Here is a 21,874-nt window from a genome sequence, read left to right as displayed (position 1 = left end):
CTTACATCCTAACTAGACTACAGGTTCCATAGGGTGAGAATAGTGTGAATTTTGTTCCCCACTGTTTGTCTTGGTCTAACCTAGACCATAGTGGAAATTAGGTAAGCATTTCCTGAATGGATGAAGAGACACGGATGTGGGCATGGGCAGGAGGCATGTGGGAGCCAAGAGAAAGGAAGGGAACAGGTGAGCAGGGTGACCAGATCAAGCGTGGAGCTTCCAGGTTCTGTTGCTTGTTTGTAGCACTCTTCTCTAGACCTCCCAATTCCCTCCTCCTCTTCCACATGCCACACTCCCCAAATCCTGCCCTGATCAAATCCTTTCTCTGAGCTGCTGTTCTGTCATCTGTAAAATGGGGCTCATTATGTGCTCTGCCTTCTTTATTAGCTGGCTGTGAGCATCAAATGAGGTCATTCAATTCTACAAATGTTTATATAGGTGATTAACTGCCACAGCGATAGATGCCTTTGAATGAATACACTGACCTCCATGCTCAGTTCCGCCTGGCTGATGTGTACGCAGATTGTTCTCCTGTGGCTTGAGTAGCATCTTCTGCTCTAGGAGACAGTGGGAAACAGGATCTCATTGACACAGGCCACCTCCTTTCCCAGGAGCCCTTCATTTTGATGACAAAGGACTCTTACCTTGCAATATGAACAAGGGCCAAATGGCCTGTCTCATCCAGCATCCTCATTCAGAACTAGCTGACTGAGATCCAACACGTGGGGCCATGGTAGTGTGGCCTGCCACATCCCACCTCCCTATAAGCTATTGTACCAGCTCTTGGCAGTGTGAGCCTGGGCTGCTGGCAACTCTGTAATGTAGCTACATGAGGAAGAAAAATAGACATTAAAGCAGAAAAGGAGGTGCAGTCCTTAGGGCTGCTTTCAGGATGACAAAGGGTCAGAAACAGCAACTCCTGAGAGCAGGAACCATGCCTTTGCAGACCCTGGGATGTGCACACACATGCCTTAAGTCCATGCATGGGAGAGTGCAAGAGTGTGAGAGAGAAGCTTTGCCTCCCCAAGTCCTCATAAGGAGAAACTATTCAAACTCTTAGACTTTGATAGAGCTTTTCAACATATATGAAATCAGCTACCTAAATTATGAGTCATATGTCACATACCAATTTCTATGGTTTGAATGTTTGTGTCTCCTCCAAAATTTATGTTGAAGCTTCAGAGATTCATGCCTTATAAAAGAGCCAGAGAGAACTAGCTGGGCCCTTTTTAGCCCTTCTGTTCTCTGGAGGATGCAGTGTTCAAGGCGCCATCTTAGAAGCAGAGACCGGGCCCTCACCAGACATGGGGCCCTCACTAGACACAAAAACTGCAGTCATCTTGATCCAGTCTCCTCGGCTGTGAGCAATAAATTTATGCTGTTTACAAATTACCCAGTTAAGGTATTTTGCTGCAGCAGCACAAACAGACTAAGATACCAATTGACATGTGGATTTTGTGGAGAGACCTACCACTCCTATATCCTAGTACTCTGAGTCTCTGAACATTGTATTCATGTAGTATGACTATGCCTTGAAGTCCAGACCCAAGAAAAACAAACCCAAAGAGAGATGGGGGTTCCCTGCTGGAGTTTTCTGTCTAAAGACTCACTTTTCTGCGTGATGGAACATGGGAGTGATTGACATTGGAAAATATTTCTTATTTCCAGGCAAGCTTCATCTTCTTCCCACAGAGGAATGGTGTTCCTTTGATCTCAACAAGACAAGCATATTAGAAAACATCTTAATAATTCATCTGAGTGATGCATATATAATGTAACTGGCATTAGTGGGGGAAGACCGTTTCTTTACAAGAACCAAAAGGGTCACTACATCCCTAGCTCCAAGCACAGCACCTGGCTCAAAGCAGGTGGTGAGATTCTTATTAAAAGACTATTAAAAGAGAAGCAACTTGTCTCGGTCATGTTTGCTTAGCATTCTTCAAAAAAGCTCTTACTAAATTATTATGCACTTATTAAGATGTTTACTTAGATGAGCACAAAATTGAGATGCGAGCTTCCTTCAAGGCAAAGGAGAAACCAGCTGGACTAAATGTTTTTCAAAAACTGGTAAAATGGAAGCAAGACCTTTCTTGAACCCACGCACCTCCAAGATAATTCTAGGCATTTTATCCTTAAATATTTTATCTTTAAATACTTGTATACCTTATATGAATTGTCCCATGTTTCTGTCCTGATTATCCATCCCTTCCTAGCTTCCCACCTGCCCTGTCTTCTACATGGCTATTATCTTCATTTCAAATCATCCTTTTTACCTGTTTTTTAAATGGTATGCTCCCTCAACCCCTTTTGCAGCCACCATGGAATGGAGGAAAGAGCAATGGATTAGGGCAGGGCAGAGTTCAGATGGAGAAACAGACCTGTACTCTCCGCATGGCCAGGACATCTGCCTAACCTTTCTCAGCCTCACTTTCTTCATTCATCAACCAGAGGTAGCATCTTTTATCTCACAACATTGTCATGAGGAATAGAAGAAAATATATGCAACTGTGTAGCCTGCTACACAATAGACTCTCAATAAATTTAACTTCTTTCATCTTTCCTTCTCTCCCTTTTGAAAGCAGTCAGGATATAAATTATACATAAATAAATTACATATTGTGCTGGAAATCCTCAGAAATGATTAATCTAACCAATAAGAATTTTAATATTAATAATAGGTTACTCTAGCAGCACCAGCCTAACTCTGACAATCAATCGACACAGTCTGGCTTTGTCATCATATAACATACAGTGCTCAAAGTTTACCCTAGAAGGAGGTGAGGGTACATGATTTCCCATTTTCAGATCTGTTTTAAATGCTCCTTTTTTTACATCGGGGTATTCTATTTCACATCATTGCTTATGATACAAAGTGTAAGTAATATGTTTGCTAAGAAATGAAAGACTGAGACATAATAGGAGACACTGCAGAGCTCCAAGCAGAATCTGAGACTGAAAGCAAGGTTTGGAAACATTAAGAATGTGCTGGAAATACTGATTCCTGCTGCTCAGTTCCCTGAAGAATGGATGGGCCCTTTTTGGAGAGTATGGCACGTCATCCCTGTTACGCAGAGGAGCAAACTGGAGCTAGAGCCTTGAATGACTAGAAATATCTAGAAGCTGTTGAGCCAAACTTCAGCCTAAGTATCTGCTAAGCTTTCTCATAGGCTACTTTCAAAACTGAGTTTGGAAAAAACTGCTTCAAAGAACCCCTCAAGCTCTCTGATTCTGTGAGTTTACGATTCTGTATTTCTCTAAGATTTAAATAGAAGCAAACAGAGCACCTGTGGGCATGGGTTCTGAAGTCAGCCTTCCTGGACTGAAGTCTCTGATCTTCCACTGGTTGTGTTACCTGAAGAGGCAACATAACTTGTATGGGCCTCAGTTTCCTCTGCTGGAAAATTAGGATCATAATGAGGACTAAATAAAGTGATGCTTGCAAGGTCTGGGGCACTGATCCCAGCAGGCAGCAGGTGCTCAGTTAGTCATTTCTTTATCCATGATTAAGTGAACCTTCCTGGCTCTAGGCCAGTAAGATTCACCCTGGCCTAAAGCTAGCAGGAGGTCACCAAAGCACCTTGGATATAGCAGGATTTCATACATCTTTACTGAATTGAAATATTTATTCATAAGGTGTAGTGATATCTATTGCCACTTAGGTCAACCCTCAAATTTCTCATCCGAAATTCTCCCCACAATGTCTGCACTTTGTACCTACCTCTTCTGCCTTTACCCTCCCATGTAGTCATGTATGAGTTCTCCTTATAGCAACTGAATACAAGGATCTGCCACTTATGGGATAGAGGCCCGTGAGAAAACTGGGATGATTACAGGGAAATAAAATGATGCTACTTCATTTGTATATGCAAGTGCTACATGGGCACTTTGACAATGACACAGCCACCAACCACTGAGGAGGAGAGGGGAAAGAGAGGAACTGACATTATTGGTGTTTACTTATTGCTAAGCCACCCTATCAGGAGATTTTCCCATGGCCATTAGTCCTTAAGCCAACACTGCCAGACTCTTATTTACTTTTACAGATGAGAAACATGCATCTCAGAGTTGACTTTCCCAAGACCAACAGCTAGTGGGGAAACTGAGTTTAACACCTAGAGGATCATAAGACATACAGCCAGGGATTCTCTGCCATTCCAAGAGTCATAGCTCTTAAGCCGACTGACAAAACAGTACCCACCCCTAACAGCTACCAATGATTAGTGCCTAGGACCTAGCACTGTAACTAGCCCTGAACCAAAGCAAAATGCAGAGACCTCCCAGCCCTCCCAGGAAGGGGGAGATGAGAGTCCTGCTGCTCTGCTCCACCCCCTCTGCCAGTGTAGGCTGGCCTGAAGCCACTAGGGGGAGCTCTTGCACTAGGAGCAAAGGGAATTTGACAGCCCAATTGTCAGAGGGGACTGTGGGGAGGGCTCCAAGTTCTCCAGGGAGCTTCCTCCATGGTTTTATTTACAAACTTATACACATAGGAGCGTGAACCAGAGTGCTAAGGGAAAGCTACAGATGACTTTTGGCCTGGGTCCCCTTTAGCTTCAGAAATGGGCCCTCTAACTGACTGGCAGCAGAGTCTACACAGCAGCATTGGCCAAACTGAGAGTCATGAAGTCAAGAAAGTGCTACCAGTTATTTAATTCAATGGCATGTCATGGCTCAGAGCAGAATGGAAAATATCGGCATGATTACACACAGTAAGAGTGAGTACTGCTTTGGGGAGTTTTTCTTTTAGCCGATGTGTATGTGTGTTGAGGAAGGATGTAAAAGGCACATCTTACTGAGTCATTCATTAATAAAGTTAAAAATACACAGACCTCAAAGGCTTTTATAAAATCCAAACTGCCAGTCCCTGGGCCAGAAGCGCTGATGCAGTGTCTTGTCTGGGCCTTAAATGCTGTGTTTTTTGATAGATTCCCAGGCCGCTCTGGTGATCAGCCAGGTTTGGGAATCACCTGTTATACGAAATGGCCCTCAGGTGGGGTCTCCTCACCTGTGCTCCACCCCTCCTCTCCCTGGTCAGGACAGGAGAAGATTTCTAAGAACTTGACAAAGCAAGAAAAGTCACACCGGTTACACATAAAGCGGGGCACAGGCCACCCACTCTGCCCCTCCCCAACCCCGGGAGAGCTACAAGCCCCCAAACTGGCAACTGAGGCTTGGGTTTCCATCTCCAACTCTGTCAGACAAACAAACAAAAATAACCCCAGCAAAATAAAATCACTTTAGAGTCGGCCAGATCTGGGTTCCAACTCTGGCTCTTCTAATCACTACCTATGTGACCATGGGCAGGTGTTACCACCTCTCTGAGCCTCAGTTTCCTCGCTTTTTTTTTTTTTTTTTTTTTTGTGAGATGGTGTCTCACTCTTTCCCCCAGGCTGGAGTGCAGTGGTATGATCTCGGCTTACTGCAACCTCTGCCTCCTGAGTACAAGCAATTCTCCTGCCTCAGCCTCCCAAATAGCTGGGATTACAGGCACCCACCACCACACCTGGCTAATTTTTTTTTTTTTTTTTTAATATTTTTGGTAGAGATAGGGTTTCACCATGTTGGCCAGGCTGGTCTCAAACTCCTGATCTCAAGTGATCCACACACCTCGGTCTCCCAAAGTGCTGGGATTACAGGTGTGAGCCACCACACCCGGCCATTCTTCTTCACCTTTTAAAATGGGAATCCAAATGCCTCGGTAAATATCAGGCCAAAAACAGGGTGTTCCTTTATATTAGCTCCTTTTCTGGCCTCCACTAAATCCCCCTGTGGGCTTAGGCACGCTGTCCTGTTGGGCTTTGCTTTCCCTGACCGTGAGAAAGGGTTTGTGAAATTAAGTAGTCCTCTGCAAGGGCGGAGCTGGCGGAGGCTGTTACTAACGGGGATCACACTATCCAGCCTGCACGGTCTGTACTAACAGGAGCCTGCCTTCCCCATTCCTCCGCAGCTCCCGCTGCCTGGGCACAAAGGGAAATGCCCTGGAGAGTGAGTGACTGTTAGAGCAGCCAGAGGGGAGCAATGGGAAGAGCTGCTTGCTGAGAAAAGGTGGTCTTGGCAGGACTGCAGACAGAGGACTCTCCCTAGCCCCCGGCAGGTGCCGGTCTAAACCAAGCTGGGAGGATGGCGGCCCGCCCTGGCCCAGCCCCAGGCAAGGGAGGAGCCTCGGCTCAGATGGGGCAGGTGGGGAGCCTGGGCTCAGGTGTGTCCTGTGCGAAGTGATTGCTCCCTGGCTGGCAGAGACAGAGGAAAGCGGATTGTTGGCCCCAGGACCCAGCTCTGGGAGGCTGGGCTTATCTCCCCGACTCTGACTTGGAGGAAAGCAATGGAAGGGGTAAGCCTATTTCAGTTTTGCTGCTGGCTTTCTGCCTGTCTTTTCTTGAAGGTCAAGTTCTTCCCATTTGAGAGCCCTGTGGAAAAACTGCCTGTGCGTCCTGCCTCCTGGGCAGGAATAAACATGTCAGGTGTCAGCCAGCGCGTTTCTGCTCACACTGGCTTTGCTCAGGGCAGGTGGGAGGGAAGAGGAGTGTGCCATGTCCTGTGCCACCTGGAGTATGAGGGGACAGGAGGTGCTGAGGAATGACAGCATGTGACCCAGCTCTACCCAGCCAGCTGGACTCCTGACCTATTCCCAGATCCTCTGCTGAAGCGCCCGCTGGCTTCTCACTGTGTTTACTTGCCCTTGTGGACTGTATCCGGCCTCTATAGTGATTAGCGGGCCTCCTGGTCAGAGGGCAGTGCTTGGTGCTGGGCAACCGGCTGTGCAGTGCTCTTTTGTGGCTTGTGGCTCTAGATTGCGCTCTGCTTCTTGTTAACTGTGTGGCCTGGGGCAAGTGTGCCTGTTATCCTGAGCCCTGGGTCCTTCGCTCATGAAAGTGAATTACTAGTACAATAACTAGTTTGTGAGATTATCAGAGGTGCCTGTATAGAGATGTATGGAAAAGTACCCTGCCCCACGCCAGCATTCCCTGCCCCTTGGATGGCTGAGTGCTGTTGGCATAGTTGGAGACGTCTCGCCTGACTGACCACATCTTCCTTTTTCCTTCTGCAATTCTCTACTCTCCTCTATTTCCGTCTTCAATAAGTCAGTTTCTTTTGATGTGCATGTGTGTGTGTTGCTTCCATACATTTTTATTATACATTTGGAGTGAAGTAATTTTCTCCCATGAATCATGTGGCTTCTCACCCACATGTTTGGTTTTAAATCAGGACACAGGATACGTTTCAGCTTTTGCTGGTCAGGAAAAGCTTTCCTTTGTCTCAGGGCACAGGGCATCTTTATCTCGGTGACAGATCACTCCAGTCCAAATAGCTGAGTTTTGGAAAGGGGTGAGCAGGGGCATGTTGGCATGACCTCATCTCCCTCCTCTGAGTTCTCCCCGCCACCCCCACCTCTCCTGTACCACTTAGTAAGTTTTGAGAAACTCCTCCTTGATGGGAATGTGCCAGGCTGAATATATTTAGCGTGCCTGTAAGAAAAGGAAACTGACTTACATTTTTGCCATCTCTGATGGGCCAGGATCTGCACTGGCATCCATCATTTCAGTTTATCTGATGACAACACAGTGAGATCTATGCCATTGCCCCATTTATTATAGATGAGGTAACTGACAATGTTATCACTTACTCAGTATCACACAGCTGGTAGCAGAGCTGGGACATGAGCTTACCTGTGTCAATAACAACTGTTGAGTGCCAACTACAAGCCAAGCATTGCTAGCAAGGATTACAATAGGACAGCAGGAAGAATGTTAGGCAAATTAGATAAAAATGTACAAGAGTATGTTTGTTAGCTAATCACATTTTTATGGGATAAGCTAATATAATTATATAACTTTCACTGCTCAGAGACAGAAAAAAATCAAAAGAGAAATAAGAGTGGTTTCTCATCTTGAAAGAAAGATTTTTTTTGTTTTCTAAAGTTAACAAAATACTCACTTATTCAACATATATTTGTTGAGGACATGTTTTGTGCGGTCTGGTCCTGCTTTGGTGCTGCAGATGCAGCAGTGAACCAAACGGTTGAAGATACCTGCCTTCCTAAACCTCATATTCTAGTGAGAGAAGACAAACAAATCTATGTATGGGTCAAATGGCAGTAAGTGCAATGTAGATACACAAAGCAGGGAAGGGAATAAGGATGGTCAGGCAGGAAGACGGACTGCTATTTTCAATGAGATCGTTTCAAGAAAGGTGTCAATGGAAGGTGGCATTTGAGCAGAAACTTGAAAAAGGTATGGGAATTAATGGACTGTGTGGATATCTTAGGGAAGAACATTCTATGGAGAAGTAATAGCAGATGTAAAGGCCCTGAGGCAGAAGCTCGTTGGTGTGCTCAAGGAATGACTGGAGCTGGAGGAAGTGAGGGAGAGAGTGGTCAGAGAGAGTGGGGTCAGATGATATAGGGTCCTGGAGGCCATTGTTGAAACGTGAGCATTTCCTCCAAGCAAAATGGACAGCCCCCTGGGCATTATGGACAGGGCAATGATGCAATCCAACTGACATTTTAAAAGGATCATCTGACTACTGTTTTGAAAATAGATGCTAGGGACAGGAAGAGCAGAAGCCAGCCGACCAGGTAGGAGATTATTGCAGTAATCCAAGCAAGAGAGGATGGTGGCTCAGACCAGTCTTAGCAATGAAGTGGCTAGAAGTGGTCAGATGCTGGAAATAGATTAAAGGTAGGGTCAGTAAGATTTACTAATGTATTGGACCAAAAAAAAAAAAAAAAGAAAATTGTTGATGACTCCAAGTTGTAAAGCTAGAACATCTGGAAGAGTGGAATCAAGGTTTACCGAGATGACTTAACACAGAGCAGGTTTCAAAGGAGATTAGGTGTTGGTTTTAGACGCAATATGTTTAGGGGGGCTACACAGCCAGGTTTAGAGTTCAAGGAAGAGGCCCAGGCAGGAGGTATCATCTTGATGATACATCTACATTATCTAGAATAGCACTGGGTGTGTAGTAGATGTTTAGTATGTGTTATACGGGGGATTTTAAAACTTGGCCTCACGTTCTCTGATATCTTCCCATGAAGAGATGGTGCCCATGTTCCCATCCCTTGGTTGAAATCATGACTACTTTGACCAATACAGTGTGGTACATGTAACACTCTGTGCTTTCAGAGACTGTGTCATAAAAGGTCATACCCCATCCACCTCATTTATGAGAACACTTACTCTTGCAGCCCTGAGCCCCCATGTGAGTAGTCTATACTCCAGTATTTTCTGGCTGGAGACACGTGATATAGACACTCTGGTTGACAGTTCCAGCTAAGCCTAACCTTCTAGCCATTCCTGCAAGACTAAAATCAGTACCCTCCAGACTAGACCAGCCACTGGTGAGATGCAGCCAAATGACTTTTATCAACACCCTGTGGAACAGGAGAACTCAGCTGAGCTTCATCCAAATTCCTATCCCACAAAATTGTGAAATACAGAAAAATGTTTTTTGTTTTAGGCCACTCAGTTTTGGGGTGGTTTGTTTTCATTAACAGATATCAGGACAATTAGATATATCCTTTGTTCTGTGTAGTTATTTAAAAAGTCATTCTCTGCCCATAAACATAAGATTTAACATTCAACCGAGGTTTGAATAAATTAATACATTTAAAGAGCTTAGCACAGCTCAATGAACTCAAAGGCAGTTAATTCTACAAACAATAACTTATGGTAATAACAGGTGGGCTGTTATGGGTCAAATAGTGACACCCATCCCTCCCAAACTCATGTTGAAGTCGTAACCCCCAGCACTTTAGAATGTGACCTTATTTGAAGATAGGTTCTTTATAGAGGTGATCAAGTGATATGTTTTGGCTATGTTCCCACCCAAATCTCATCTTGAATTGTAGCTCCCATAATCCTCATGTGTCATGGGAGGGAGCAGGCAGGAGGTCATTGAATCATGGGAGTGGGTTTTTCCTGTGCTGCTCTCATGATAGTGAACAAGTCTCATGAGAGCTGATGGTTTTATAAAAGGCAGTTCCCCTGCACACACTCTCTTGCCTGCTGCCATGTAAGACATACCTTTGCCCTTCCTCCTTTGCCTTCTACCGTGATTGTGAGGCTTCCCCAGCCATGTGGAACTGGGAGTCCATTAAGCTTCTTTTTCTTTATAAATTACCCAGTCTCAGGTATGTCTTTATTAGCAGTGTAAGAACGGACTAATACATCTAGTTAAAGTGAGTTCGTGAGTAGGCACTAATCCAGTATGACTGGTGTCCTTATAAAATGGGGGAATTTGAACCTGGAGAGATGCACAGGAATGAGACAATGTGAAGATACAGGGAAGACACCATGTGAACATGAAGACAGCCATCTATAAGCCAAGGAGAGAGGTCTGGTACAGATCGTTCCCCCACAACCCTCAGAAAATAACCAACCCTGCTAACATCTTCATCTTGGACTTTTGTCTCTAGAACTGTAAGGCAATACATTTCTCTTGTTTAAGCCACATAGTCTGTTGTGCTTGCTGTGATAACCCTAGCAACTAATAAATGAACCATATCAGCAAATAAAATAAAAGAATTTATGTAAATAACTGTGTGCACTCTCTTCCCCCATCAACCTGGGAGGTGTTTTATATCGTGTTGCTATTTTGACCTTTCCCAAAACGACAGCTGTGCTTATCTCTTCAGCGAAGAAATCTGAGAAGTGTTTATTCCCTTCTTCATGGAAAATGGACAGAAATGATCCTGCGACCATCGTCAGTATTCCTCCCTGATCACTGACTTCTGGGTTTTAACTTTTCACATCTGTAAAATCTGAAATAACAAGCCCCTGGGAGATTTTTAAAGATTAATAAAAATAATGAAACATTTTGTTAGGACCTATTAAATACAGAGAAGTTACAAATAATGTGCTTCAGAATAATAATTAAGCAATTTTGTATCACAATACTGGAAAAAGTGGAGGTTTTATTTATTATTTTTCACTGTATTATTACTGTTAACCATCTTTCCCATTTTACAGATAGAGAAGAATCAGTATTCAAATTCAAATGTGTCTAACTCCAGAGTCCCCATCCCTAACCATTAGTTTGGTTCTTTTTACCATAGTGATGGTGAATGGCATATAGGACAGAGGTTTTAAAAAAAAATCTTTGAACTGGAAACCTGAAATTGAGTCTAGGTCTGCCATCTACTTGGAATGTGACCTTGAGCAAATAACTTATCTTCTTTGAGTTTCAGATTTCCCATCTCTAAGTGTGACTAATAATAACTATTTATCTATAAAATTATATAGAATAATGTATTTGAAAGTACTATGAAAAGAATAAAATCCTAGACTAATATTTGTAGTTGTTGATATAATCAAAACTCTCCAATCCAAAATTGTAGCAGAGCTGACATTAGAATTCAAACCACTTTCTGAGCCCTCTACCCTCCACTTTTGATGAATTAGCCAATGGCTTACCTCAAAGCCCAGAGTGTGATCTTAGACAGGAAAGAGAAAAAGAAGAAGAAGAAAAAAAAAAGGTTGAGAAAGGTTTTTAACAACTGAAAAGTCGATACAGAAAAACAAAGCAGCATTATCACTTAAACTTTTAAAAGATTAACAGGGAAGAACCACTTTCCACACCCTTTAAAAAATATCATACAAAAGTGTGTGTTGCTGCTGGTTTTGTTTGTTTGTTTGTTTGTTTTTTGTCCATTACAACAACCTTTTCTCCAAGTTGTGGTATGAATGAAATAACATTGGATTGGGAGTCTCAAGACCTCTGGGTGACTTTGGTCTTTGCCACTCATGCCTGTGTGCCCTTAGGCAAATTATTTCACCTTGGTGGGTCTCAGTTTCCATCTCAAAAAAAACCAAAAAGAGACCATTGGAAACTTTAGGCTATGGAATGAGGTTTGAAAAGGGGAACTCGGAACGGGAGGCATGTGAGGGTGGTGCTGGTGAGAGGTTCATCTGTCTTGTCCCAGTGACTGTCTTGAGTCATGGCCCACCTGGAGCGAGGGCTGGCATCATCTCAACAATGGCTGGGTTGTTGACTAACTGCGTGGAGGTAATCTCTGGAATTTCACAGCTGGGTCGCCATGGGCTGGTTTGTTTCAAGATTAGCCCCTGGAATTTCTAAGTACATAATTAGATAAGCTGGCAGTGCAAGGGAGTGTCAGGTGGGAAGGGAGGGAAAGAAAGTTTTAAAGTGTGTTTCAAGGCTGAAAGCAAGAAAGGAAAAAGTTTTAAAATGCATTTTGAAGCTAAACTTCTTGGTTACACTACCACTATTCTAGAGTTTCTGAGAGAGAGGAACTCTTATAGAATGTGTGCTTTAAAGCTTCAGCTTCTGGGTTTGAATCCCAGTGCTACCACTTTTTGGCTGTGTGAACTTTGGCAAGTTATTTGACCTCTCTGATTCTCCATGGAAGTGCCTACCTGCCTGATGACACTCCCTCCCGTAGAGCGTCTATGATTTAATATATAGAGAACACTTAGAATCATGTCCAGTGCATACATGTGCTCAGTGAGTGTTAGCTGTTACTGCTGCTGCTGCTGTTGATGATGATGATATCCACTGAAGGATTCACCATCTACTGAGAAACAGAAAAGTAAATAGATATTGATAATAAAAGATAGTAAATACAGTGATAGAGAAACACACAGGATATGAAGGATCATGGAAAGGGGGAATATATTCAAAATACAACTCCCTTCCAAAAAATTGGAAAAGTACAGCATCACCTGACATCAGAGTCTTACTATTTCCTCTTGTTAATTAACCCAAAGAAAAATCTCTGTTAATGTTCCATTAAGCTGTGCGTTCCAGGCAGCACTGCCTGATGCATTTTGCCCTTCAATTATTCTGGCTTTTTACATGAAACTGGCATCTCTGAGCTAAGTAACAAAATCTGACCCAGTGCCCATATGACCAACTCAAGGCCATCTCCATTTGGTTTTCTTAGCCCTTTATTTAAAGAAAAGTCTTGCTAAAGCCCTCTTTGATATTTTTCAGATTTTGCTGAGAGAAAAATGTAGCCTCTGGGAGGGAGTGGAAACTGGGTGTATGAATTGAGTCTAAGTCTAAACAGAGCAGAACTAAATGTTTACAGAGTGGGTCCTGTGCCCCTTGTTAGCTAGCCTGGGTTTGGAAAGGGGAGTGAGAAGAGGGTAACTTCGTAGGGTAGTTTCACAGAATGACTAGAGTCAAGGGGTGCAGACTGGAGTGAAAACTCCAAGAAAACTTCATGGAATGAGTTCATGTCCGTGAGTGCAGAAGGAGGCAAAATTGGAGCATTTCTATTACTGGAAACTGAAATGCCACCTAACAGAACTGATTCAATTTTTCCATCTGAAACCATCAGGTTGATTAATTCTGAACATATTTACTGAACATGTACTCTGTCACAGTCATTTCATCACTAAAAATCACCATGATCATCATGATAATCATTGTCTTCCTCTTCCTCCTTCTTTCCCTCTTCCCCCTCCTCTTTCTCTTTCTTCTCCCCTTCCTCCTCCTCCTTTCTCTCTTCTCTCTTTATCCACATCACAACTAGCTTCATCAGAATATCATTATTGTGGGTTTGCTTTGTGTCAGGCACCAGGCCAAGGTTAATGTCTATGGCAGTCCTAGGATGTGAAAAGCTGTATCCCCATTTCACTCATCAGGAAGTAGGAAAATAGAGAACTGAAATAGCTTTGTAAAGGTGACAGAGACAGAATTCGTAGAGGTAGGATTTCACCTTAAGGCTTTTAAATCCAAAACCCATGTTCTTAACCCTATTGCTGTACTTGAAGTTGCTTCTAGTCTAGGGAGGAAGGGGAAGAATGTAAAAAACAATTAGAGTGTAATAAACACCGCAGTGGAGGAGGTATAGGAGCTCTAGGAGCACAGGGGAGTGGCCACCCCTCATTGCGTCCCTGATAGAAAGTTTCCTTGGGGACTTGCAGTTGGGTTGAGTCAAGTAAAACAAACATTTTTCAGACAATAAACATGGGTAAGAGCATTCTGGAAAGAGAGTGACATGTGTGCAAAAGCATGGAGGCATTCGTTCCTCCAGCAAATATTCACAGTGTCTTCTCTGCTCTGGTCACTATGTTAGGAAACCCAAGGGGGAATAAAAGAAGAGCGAATCTGGTGAAGTGGATGAACTAGAAAAGGTAAGACTGGAGGTAGAGAAAAAAAAATATTCAGAGGGAGAGATAAGAGGAAAATAGCTGTTAATAGTATACTTCTATTATGTTTTGCAATTACAGTGCATTTTCACATGTCTAGAATACTACCTTGTACATAGTTGGCACTGAACTAGTAATCGAATGAATGATCTCTGTAGACCTTTAAAGTTACCCATTTGCCTAGAAGTTCTGTGAGAACAGAGAACATTTGTTCACCACTATCACCACTGAAATCTGCATGGGGCCACTGAGTTGCACAACTCCAATAGGTGCTGTTTACATGGTGGCCAATGAGAATGGTCTCTGTGATCACAATGTGAATAGTGATGTAGAACTATTATATGCTATATTTATATCTATATATGAGTATGTGTGTGTGTAACAACATAATCGATGTACAACTTGGTAGCTTGGGTTCATATCTTACATAGAGGATTGATATTTATTGATTAAGCTAATTAATGAGAAGGAAAGCAGGAAGTCTAGACAGAGATTGCCATCATTCAGCTTCTTCTCCATGCAAGGATCGTTAGTGAAATCTCTGCTGTAAACCAGCATATCCATTTCACAGATGGAGATGAGATATAATGTGACTGCCTTAGAATACAGATCTACTCAGGGCTCTCCTAGTTAATGCTTTTCTATTGCAGCATACAGTACACAGTTCCTCTTTAAAGCCATCAGTGCATGGTTTTCTCCAAAGGGCCAAGGATGCTTCTTTCCTAAGAAACCAGCTGGGCTGCAGAATGTGTTGCTGGCCCCTCACAGCTGGCAACCTCCCAAGGTGAAGGAAATTGGGAGCTGGTGCCAGGAGTCTTTGTCAGGTATTGGTGTGTAACTAATTGCTGCTGTAAACGTTTCTCACAAGAAGGTCTGGCTTTGCAAGTTCTTGGAGTAAAGAAGATCCTGAGGTTTACTGAGTGGATTAGAAGAATACATATTTGGAAAGCAGAAAGACTGTCAAGCATCAATTTTGGCAGAAAACATTTTGTCCCAGATAAAGGGTCTTTCAAACACCCTTTCGTTGCATTTCTTGACTGCTTACAGCCAAGAATTGAGGCTGTAGGAGTATGCTAGAAAGAGCTAGGGGATCGAGGTCAGTAGGTCTAGTTCTGCTATTTACTAGCTCTTTGATCTTAGGCAAGTAAGTTGACTTGACCCCTCCAGCTTTAATTTCTTCATCTGTAAAATGGAGTTCATCACTTCTTTAATGTTGTATAGTGGCAGAGTAAACAAAATAATGTATGAAAAGGGCCTAACCCAGTGTGGTATAGTAAAACAATCTTGAGTATTGGAATCCGACCTTGTTGTTAAATCCAAACTTACCTCTTGACAACAATGCAAACTTTGACAACACCAGTAATAATAATGATGACAATAATAATCATAAGTAGCTAACATTTCTGGAAAATATACTATGTACCAAGTATTGTGATTCACACTTAACTTGGATTGTCTGAATTAATTGGCAATACAGTGAATACTATTATTGTTGCCATTTTATTGATGGGAATAAAAGTTAAAATCATCTAGCTGAAAGTGAAAGGGCAGGGATCCCAACACAGAAGATCTGATTCCAAAGTCCAGAGCATGGTTTTCAATCCCTAAGCTAAACTTACTTTCTCTCCAAGCCTCAGTTTCTTTATCTATCAAATGGTAATACCAATGCTTACCAATCTTGGTGGGTTGTTAGAAGAATCCAAGGTTCTGTCTCAGAATTGTAGATGCCACTGCATCTACTTCAGTGGCGCAAGCTCAGTAATTAGTGAGGTGTGGTAATGGGTGACATGGAAGTAGCAGAGGCGAGAATGATGAGCATGATGATAATGATTGGCACTCCAGATCTTAAAAATGACTTCCATTGCTATTATTTGGAGAAATAGGTTCCTGAATAGACAGAAAACCAGACAGGGGCTCCTTTATCTTCTTTAAAAAGCAAAAACATCTAACACCTGTAAAACCTGCCCCAAGTGCATTTAGAATGGTGTCTCTGATTTCTTTTACTGTTTCTTCATGCAGCTGGGACTGTAATATAGAAAACAAATCTAAGAAATTAAAATGGCCACATCGACTGAGGAGTTTACATCATAGCTGTGGAGTAAAAGCAATAAAGTGGCTCAAAGAGGTTATTCAACCCTTCTTTTTTCAGTGTTCATTAAATTGCACTTTAAATAAAACTGTCATAAACCTAAAAGACACTGAGTGACTGTTCTGTCTGCAGCAGGAGAGGGCAGCAGGGAGAGCAGGAACCCCTTTCAAATAAGGACGCTCTGTGGTTGGTTTTTCCAGCTCCCTGGCAGGCAGTTTCTAGTGAAGCCTCCTGTTCTTGCCCTAAGTTGCAATGCTGAGTGAGTGTGGGGCATGTAATCAGGGATGGGCTGTAATTGGGTTATTGGAGGACTTGGCATGTTTGCAGAGATCATAAATTCTGACTTCAGGCCCTGATCCCCAGACTGCCAACCAAGTTAAACTTGAGCCTTTTGCTGAAAGCTACATTTTGAACTTGGCACCTGAGGGTATATATGGCCCATGTTTTCTTCTGAAACCCTTACCCTCACCACAAAATGCAGTTAAATGTTGCTTAAGTTTTAGTTCTTGAAGCAATATCAAGCCCATAGCATTTTTTTTTTTGGCTGATTTCCTAAAAGACATCATAAACCCCATTTGTTTGCAATGAATAGTTATCTCCCTTCGTTTTTCACTTCACTTTGGGAGTTTTCTATAGGCCTGTGCCTTGAGTGACAGAATTTGAAGGTTGCAAAATGTCATTTTGATATTCATGATCTCCCAGTATATTCTGGGAAGGAATTTGGAACCATAAATATGTAAATTTGTGTTGTTAAGTTTATTTCTAGTGGCCTGTGAGATCTTTCAAGGGGCCACCCCAGCCCTATTTCTCCTTCTCATCTCACATTTCAGCCACACTCCCCACTCCAGAAACCCACACATGCCAGACTCTCTCAGGTTCGGGTCTTTGAAATGCCATTTCTACCATTACTTTCAATGACAAAAAACACAATTACTTTGCACCAACCTAATATAATCTCATTCCCCCTTTTGACAGCCAAGTTCCTGTTTGTTCTTTATGTCTGTCTCACTTTCTCTGGGAAGTCCCTCTGTCCTCAGTCTGGTTAGGTGTTCCCTGTCCTGCCTCTGGTGCTGCTCCATCACATCAGGGACCTCAAGGTGTTGTCATCGTCTGTTTATGTGTCCATCCTTTCCATGAGACTGTGAACCCCAGGACGGCAAGGCCTGTGTCTGCCTCATGCATTTATGTTACCTGTAGTAAGCATACAACAAATAATTGTTGGATGAGTCTGGAAAAGATGAGGGAAAACACTGTTATTAAGGAAAAGGCATGTTGTATAGCAAAGAGTTGATTTTAAAACATCACAGGTGTATTAGTCCTTTTTAATGCTGCTGATGAAGGCATACCCAAGACTGGGCAATTTATACAGGAAAAGGTGTTTAATAGACTTACAGTTCCACATGTCTGGGGAGGCCTCACAATCATGGCAGAAGGCAAGGAGGAGCAAGTCACATCTTACATGGATGGCAGCAGGCAAAGAGAGAACTTATGCAGGGGAGCGCCTCTTTATAAAACCATCAGATCTCATGAGACTTACTCACTATCATGAGAGCAGCACAGGAAAGACTTGCCCCCATGATTCAATTACCTCCCACCACATCCCTCCCACAACATGTGGGAATTCAAGGTGAGATTTTGGTGAGGACACAGCCAAACCGTATCAACAGGCTTTGGTGTCAGGGCTGGGTTCAGATCTTGGCTCAGCACTCATTTACTATGTGTCCTGGCAAGCTTCAGAAAGCTCTGATCCTGACTTTTGTCATCATCTTCACGGGGCGGGGGCACAGCTCAGAAGCCAATTGTAAGGATTATGGTAATTGAGGTAACATACACATGCTGCTATAGGCAGTGCCTGGAAATGCATTAACATAATAAGCCAACGCACCTTTCAGTTTCCTTTACCTAGAATTATTCCTAATTTTTCCCCAGTTACCTCACCCACAAATATAAAACAAATGCTTTCTAATCTGCTCAGTTTAATTCAAAAGAACACATATTGTCCATCTACTCTCTGTGTGCCTAGGCACAGAGACAGAAGCACAAGTGAAAAAACACAATCTGATCCACATGTGCGAGTGGGGTGTGGTAAAGCGGACACATGTAGATCACTTTAATCAATAAAATTAGATAAGTGGAAAGACAGAGGGAAGCAGAAGGTACTAAAATGGAGCAAGTACACACACTTGGCCCAACCTAAGAACTGGAAAAGGCTGCTGGGAGGGATTGGCAACTCCTAAATCTCAAAAGATGAATATGTTTAGCCAGGCAAATAAAGGTAGGAAGGGCATTCGGGGCAGGGGAACAACAGATGCACAGAGGCAAGTTCAGTTTTACTGGAGGGGTGAGTTAGAGGCAGAAGTGGTGGGAAATGAAGCTGAGATGTAGACAGGAAAAGATCAGAGAAGACCTTATGTGTTTGACTAAGGAATGTATAATTTACCAACAAGGTAACAGGGAGCCATTGAAAGGTTTTAAACAGAGGAGTGGCATGATTGAACCTGCACTTTATTGATTGATTGATTGATTGATTGAGATGGAGTCTCACTCTGTCACCCAGGTTGGAGTGTAGTGGTGCCATCTCGGCCCACTGCAACCTCTGCCTCCCGGGTGAAAGCCATCCTCCCACCTCAGCCTCCCATGTAGCTGGGACTACATGCATGCACCACAATGCCTGGCTTTTTTTCTTTTCTTTTCTTTTCTTTTTTTTTTGGTATTTTTAGTAGAGACGGGGTTTTACCATGTTGGCCAGGCTGGTCTTGAACTCCTGACCTCCAGTGATCTGCCCACCTTGGTTTCCCAATGTGCTGGGATTACAAGCATGAGCCACTGCACCCGGCCTGAACCTGCCTTGAGATGCATCATTGGCATGAAATTAATTTGTAGTTCTCAAAGAAAGCCTTTTAAAAGATCATCCCGGCCGGGCGCAGTGGCTCACGCCTGTAATCCCAGCACTTTGGAAGGCCGAGGCGGGCGGATCACGAGGACAGGAGATCGAGACCATCCTGGCGAACACGGTAAAACCCCGTCTCTACTGAAAATACAAAAAAAAAAAAAAAATTAGCCGGGCGTGGTGGTGGGCGCCTGTAGTCCCAGCTTCTCCAGAGGCTGAGGCAGGAAAATGGCGTGAACCCGGGAGAAGACGGAGCTTGCAGTGAGTGGACATCGCACCACTGCACTCCAGCCTGGGCGACAGAGCGAGACTCCGTATGAAAAAAAAAAAAAAACAACAAAAAAAAGAAACAAAAAAAAAAAAACAAAAAAAAGATCATCCCCTCTGGAGGTTATTGCTTCAGAAATATATTCATTCATTTCATTCGCTGTTAGTTTGGTCAATACTTACTGAGTGTTACTAGGAGTAAATTTTCATGCTTGAACCTGTGGGCTCTACAAAGGTGAGTATGTGTTTCTACCTGACCTCAAGGAGTTCATGGAATATAGGGCAGATGAAGCATCTACTTGAATAATTGTAGTAGGATATGGAAAGTGGCAAGGGGCATAAGACTAAAAGAGATTTGCAGATGAAGTGCTAGACGACATGTTTTCAAACCTATTCCTTGAACCAGGTGCTGAGCTGGCCACACAGTAAGCACTCAAGGTGCTTCATAAAATATGGACACCCCGGAACTTCTGTTTCAGTGGGGCAGGCTCAGGAGTCCCCAGGATATTCCCATGCACAGCCAGGATTAAGAACCATTGCCAGAAGAGGTCTGAGGAGAGAGAGGTTAAGTTTTGAAGGGGCCATTGATGGCAGAAGCATAAAAGCTGTGCCTAGAAGAATGAGTAAAATTTGGACAGTAGATTTCGTGCAAAGACATTCTGGACATGCCAGACGGCAGGTGAAGCATGGGCTGTGATGGGATGCAGGAAAACAAGACCTACACTAGAGGGAGCCCAGGAGTTCTACGTGACTGCAACGTGAAGCCGTGTAGTGGCGGTTTGGCAGCAGATCAAGGAGGTGAAGGAATTAGCACTTTAACTGATAGGTACTTGTGAAACACTATTATTTTTGTTTTTAATGGAGTGACATTTTAGAATGGAATTGTATTTTAGAGCCATCAGATCCCTGCAACATTTTTGTGTGAGGCTGGGTTACCAGTTAGAAAATGATTGCAAAAATCTTAAGTAGCAGAAGATAGCCAGCTGAACCAGGGAATAACTATCAGTCCAGCTGCCATTGATTATGCCTGGAGCTGAATAATTATTTTGCTTTTGCTTTTTCTTTCTTAAAAAAAAAGTGAGGAAGAGGATAGGGAAAAGTTCATGATCTCATTACCCACAATTCCAAAATCCAATAAGCTCTGAAACCCACTAATTTTTCATAACTTTTTTGGTTTCAAAAGCCTGCCTGAACCAACATGAGACAATTTATGATCTTTATTTATCTTGCATTATATGAACATTAATATGTTTTACTACAGAAATGGTAACATGTTTGATCACAGCATGCTGTCTCAGACCACACTAGGGGTTACATATACAGAATTTGGAATATATTACCTTTCTAAAATTGGAAAAAATTCGAATTCCAAAGTATATCTGGTCAGAGGATTTTGTATAAAGATTATAGACTTAAATTAGTGATGAAAACTAAATCTGAAAGAATCCAAGCAATGTTTCAAAGAAAGAGGAAGACATGAAGACTGAGCTCTTGTGCAGGGAAAGAAACGGATAGAAGGGGTTTTATAGAGAGGGTACAAACACACACATTTTCATGTTGATGCTAGGAAGATGATTGTGTTGATGTCAACGTACTATTGAAATTCTTGTATGAAAGTTCTAATGGCCCTGTAATTGGTGATGGATGGACAGAAAGGCCCTTATGACAAGGAGTGTAGGCAGTTGCAGACAAGAAAGTGGCAAAGTGATATGATCTCAAATCCACCGAAGGGTTCCCTGAACCAAAATATTTCCTCCTTTCTTATTGCCTTGAAAAGGCAACTGAGATTCTTCACTACTTAGTTGAATGAAGGCTTTGAAGGCCCTAAACTTTTGAAGGCTCCTGGGAAGAATAATGGCTTTCTTCCTCCTGCTCCACTCATTTTATACTCTAGCTGCTCCAATCTGAAAATACGATGGACCTGCACACCTCCATGCCTTTGTCTATGCTGTTCCTTTAGCCTAAAATGTCTTCATAGCCCTTTTCTCCCCAGTGGAAACTCACTCATCCTTCAATCTTACTTCCTTTGGGAAGGATTTCCTGAATGGGCCAAGTTAAACTAATTCTTCACTATATTTTCATTGATTCCATGCATAGTACTTATATTTAGGTAATTGCTTGCATAGCTACCTTCACTAAATGGGGATTAAATGTTTTGAATTGCTCCAGTCCAGCTATCAGCTGAAGATACAATGATGGAAAGACATAGTCCTTGTATTGAAAAAGGTGAGGTTTAGTGGAAGAGGCAGACCAGTAAATAGTTATGATAAGATAGAATGTGATAAGCACCAAGACAAAAGTAAGCAGAGAGAGGTCCTTGTTCCAGATGGGGAAGAAGCCAGGAGGATTGGGAAAGCAGTGCTTTGCATGAGACTTGAATGAGTAGGAGTTGCCCACTGTGTTGTTCTCCTGCTCACAACTTTTAGAGGCTCTCCATTGCCTGTGGAATGAAGTCCTAACTCCTTCACTTGGGCTCCTAATTTCTCATGCTCCCACTCTAATAGACAATTCCAGCCC

General features: G+C 42.9%; 1 protein-coding gene across 5 annotated transcripts in view; it reads left to right on the top strand.

Moving 5' to 3' along the window:
• The first annotated feature begins 5,572 nt into the window (after positions 1-5,572).
• FYB2 (FYN binding protein 2) overlaps positions 5,573-21,874 on the top strand; it is a 95,501-nt gene continuing 79,199 nt past the window's right edge. Inside the window, exon 1 of one of the 5 annotated variants that reach the window (XR_001905430.2) lies at positions 5,573-6,328. Coding sequence is in view for 4 of the 5 variants with exons in the window: in XM_017961863.2 (XP_017817352.1) it covers positions 6,320-6,328 (9 nt within the window). In the remaining variant the exon portion in view is untranslated. The remainder of the gene's footprint in view (positions 6,329-21,874) is intronic. The other 4 variants (XM_017961863.2, XM_017961865.2, XM_009209325.3 and 1 more) reach the window with 4 other exon arrangements.

The sequence above is a fragment of the Papio anubis genome, chromosome 1 (genome assembly GCF_008728515.1).
Source record: "Papio anubis isolate 15944 chromosome 1, Panubis1.0, whole genome shotgun sequence".
Taxonomy (NCBI): domain Eukaryota; kingdom Metazoa; phylum Chordata; class Mammalia; order Primates; family Cercopithecidae; genus Papio; species Papio anubis.
Note: the sequence above shows the minus strand (reverse complement) of the source record. Positions and strands in the feature narration are given on the sequence as shown.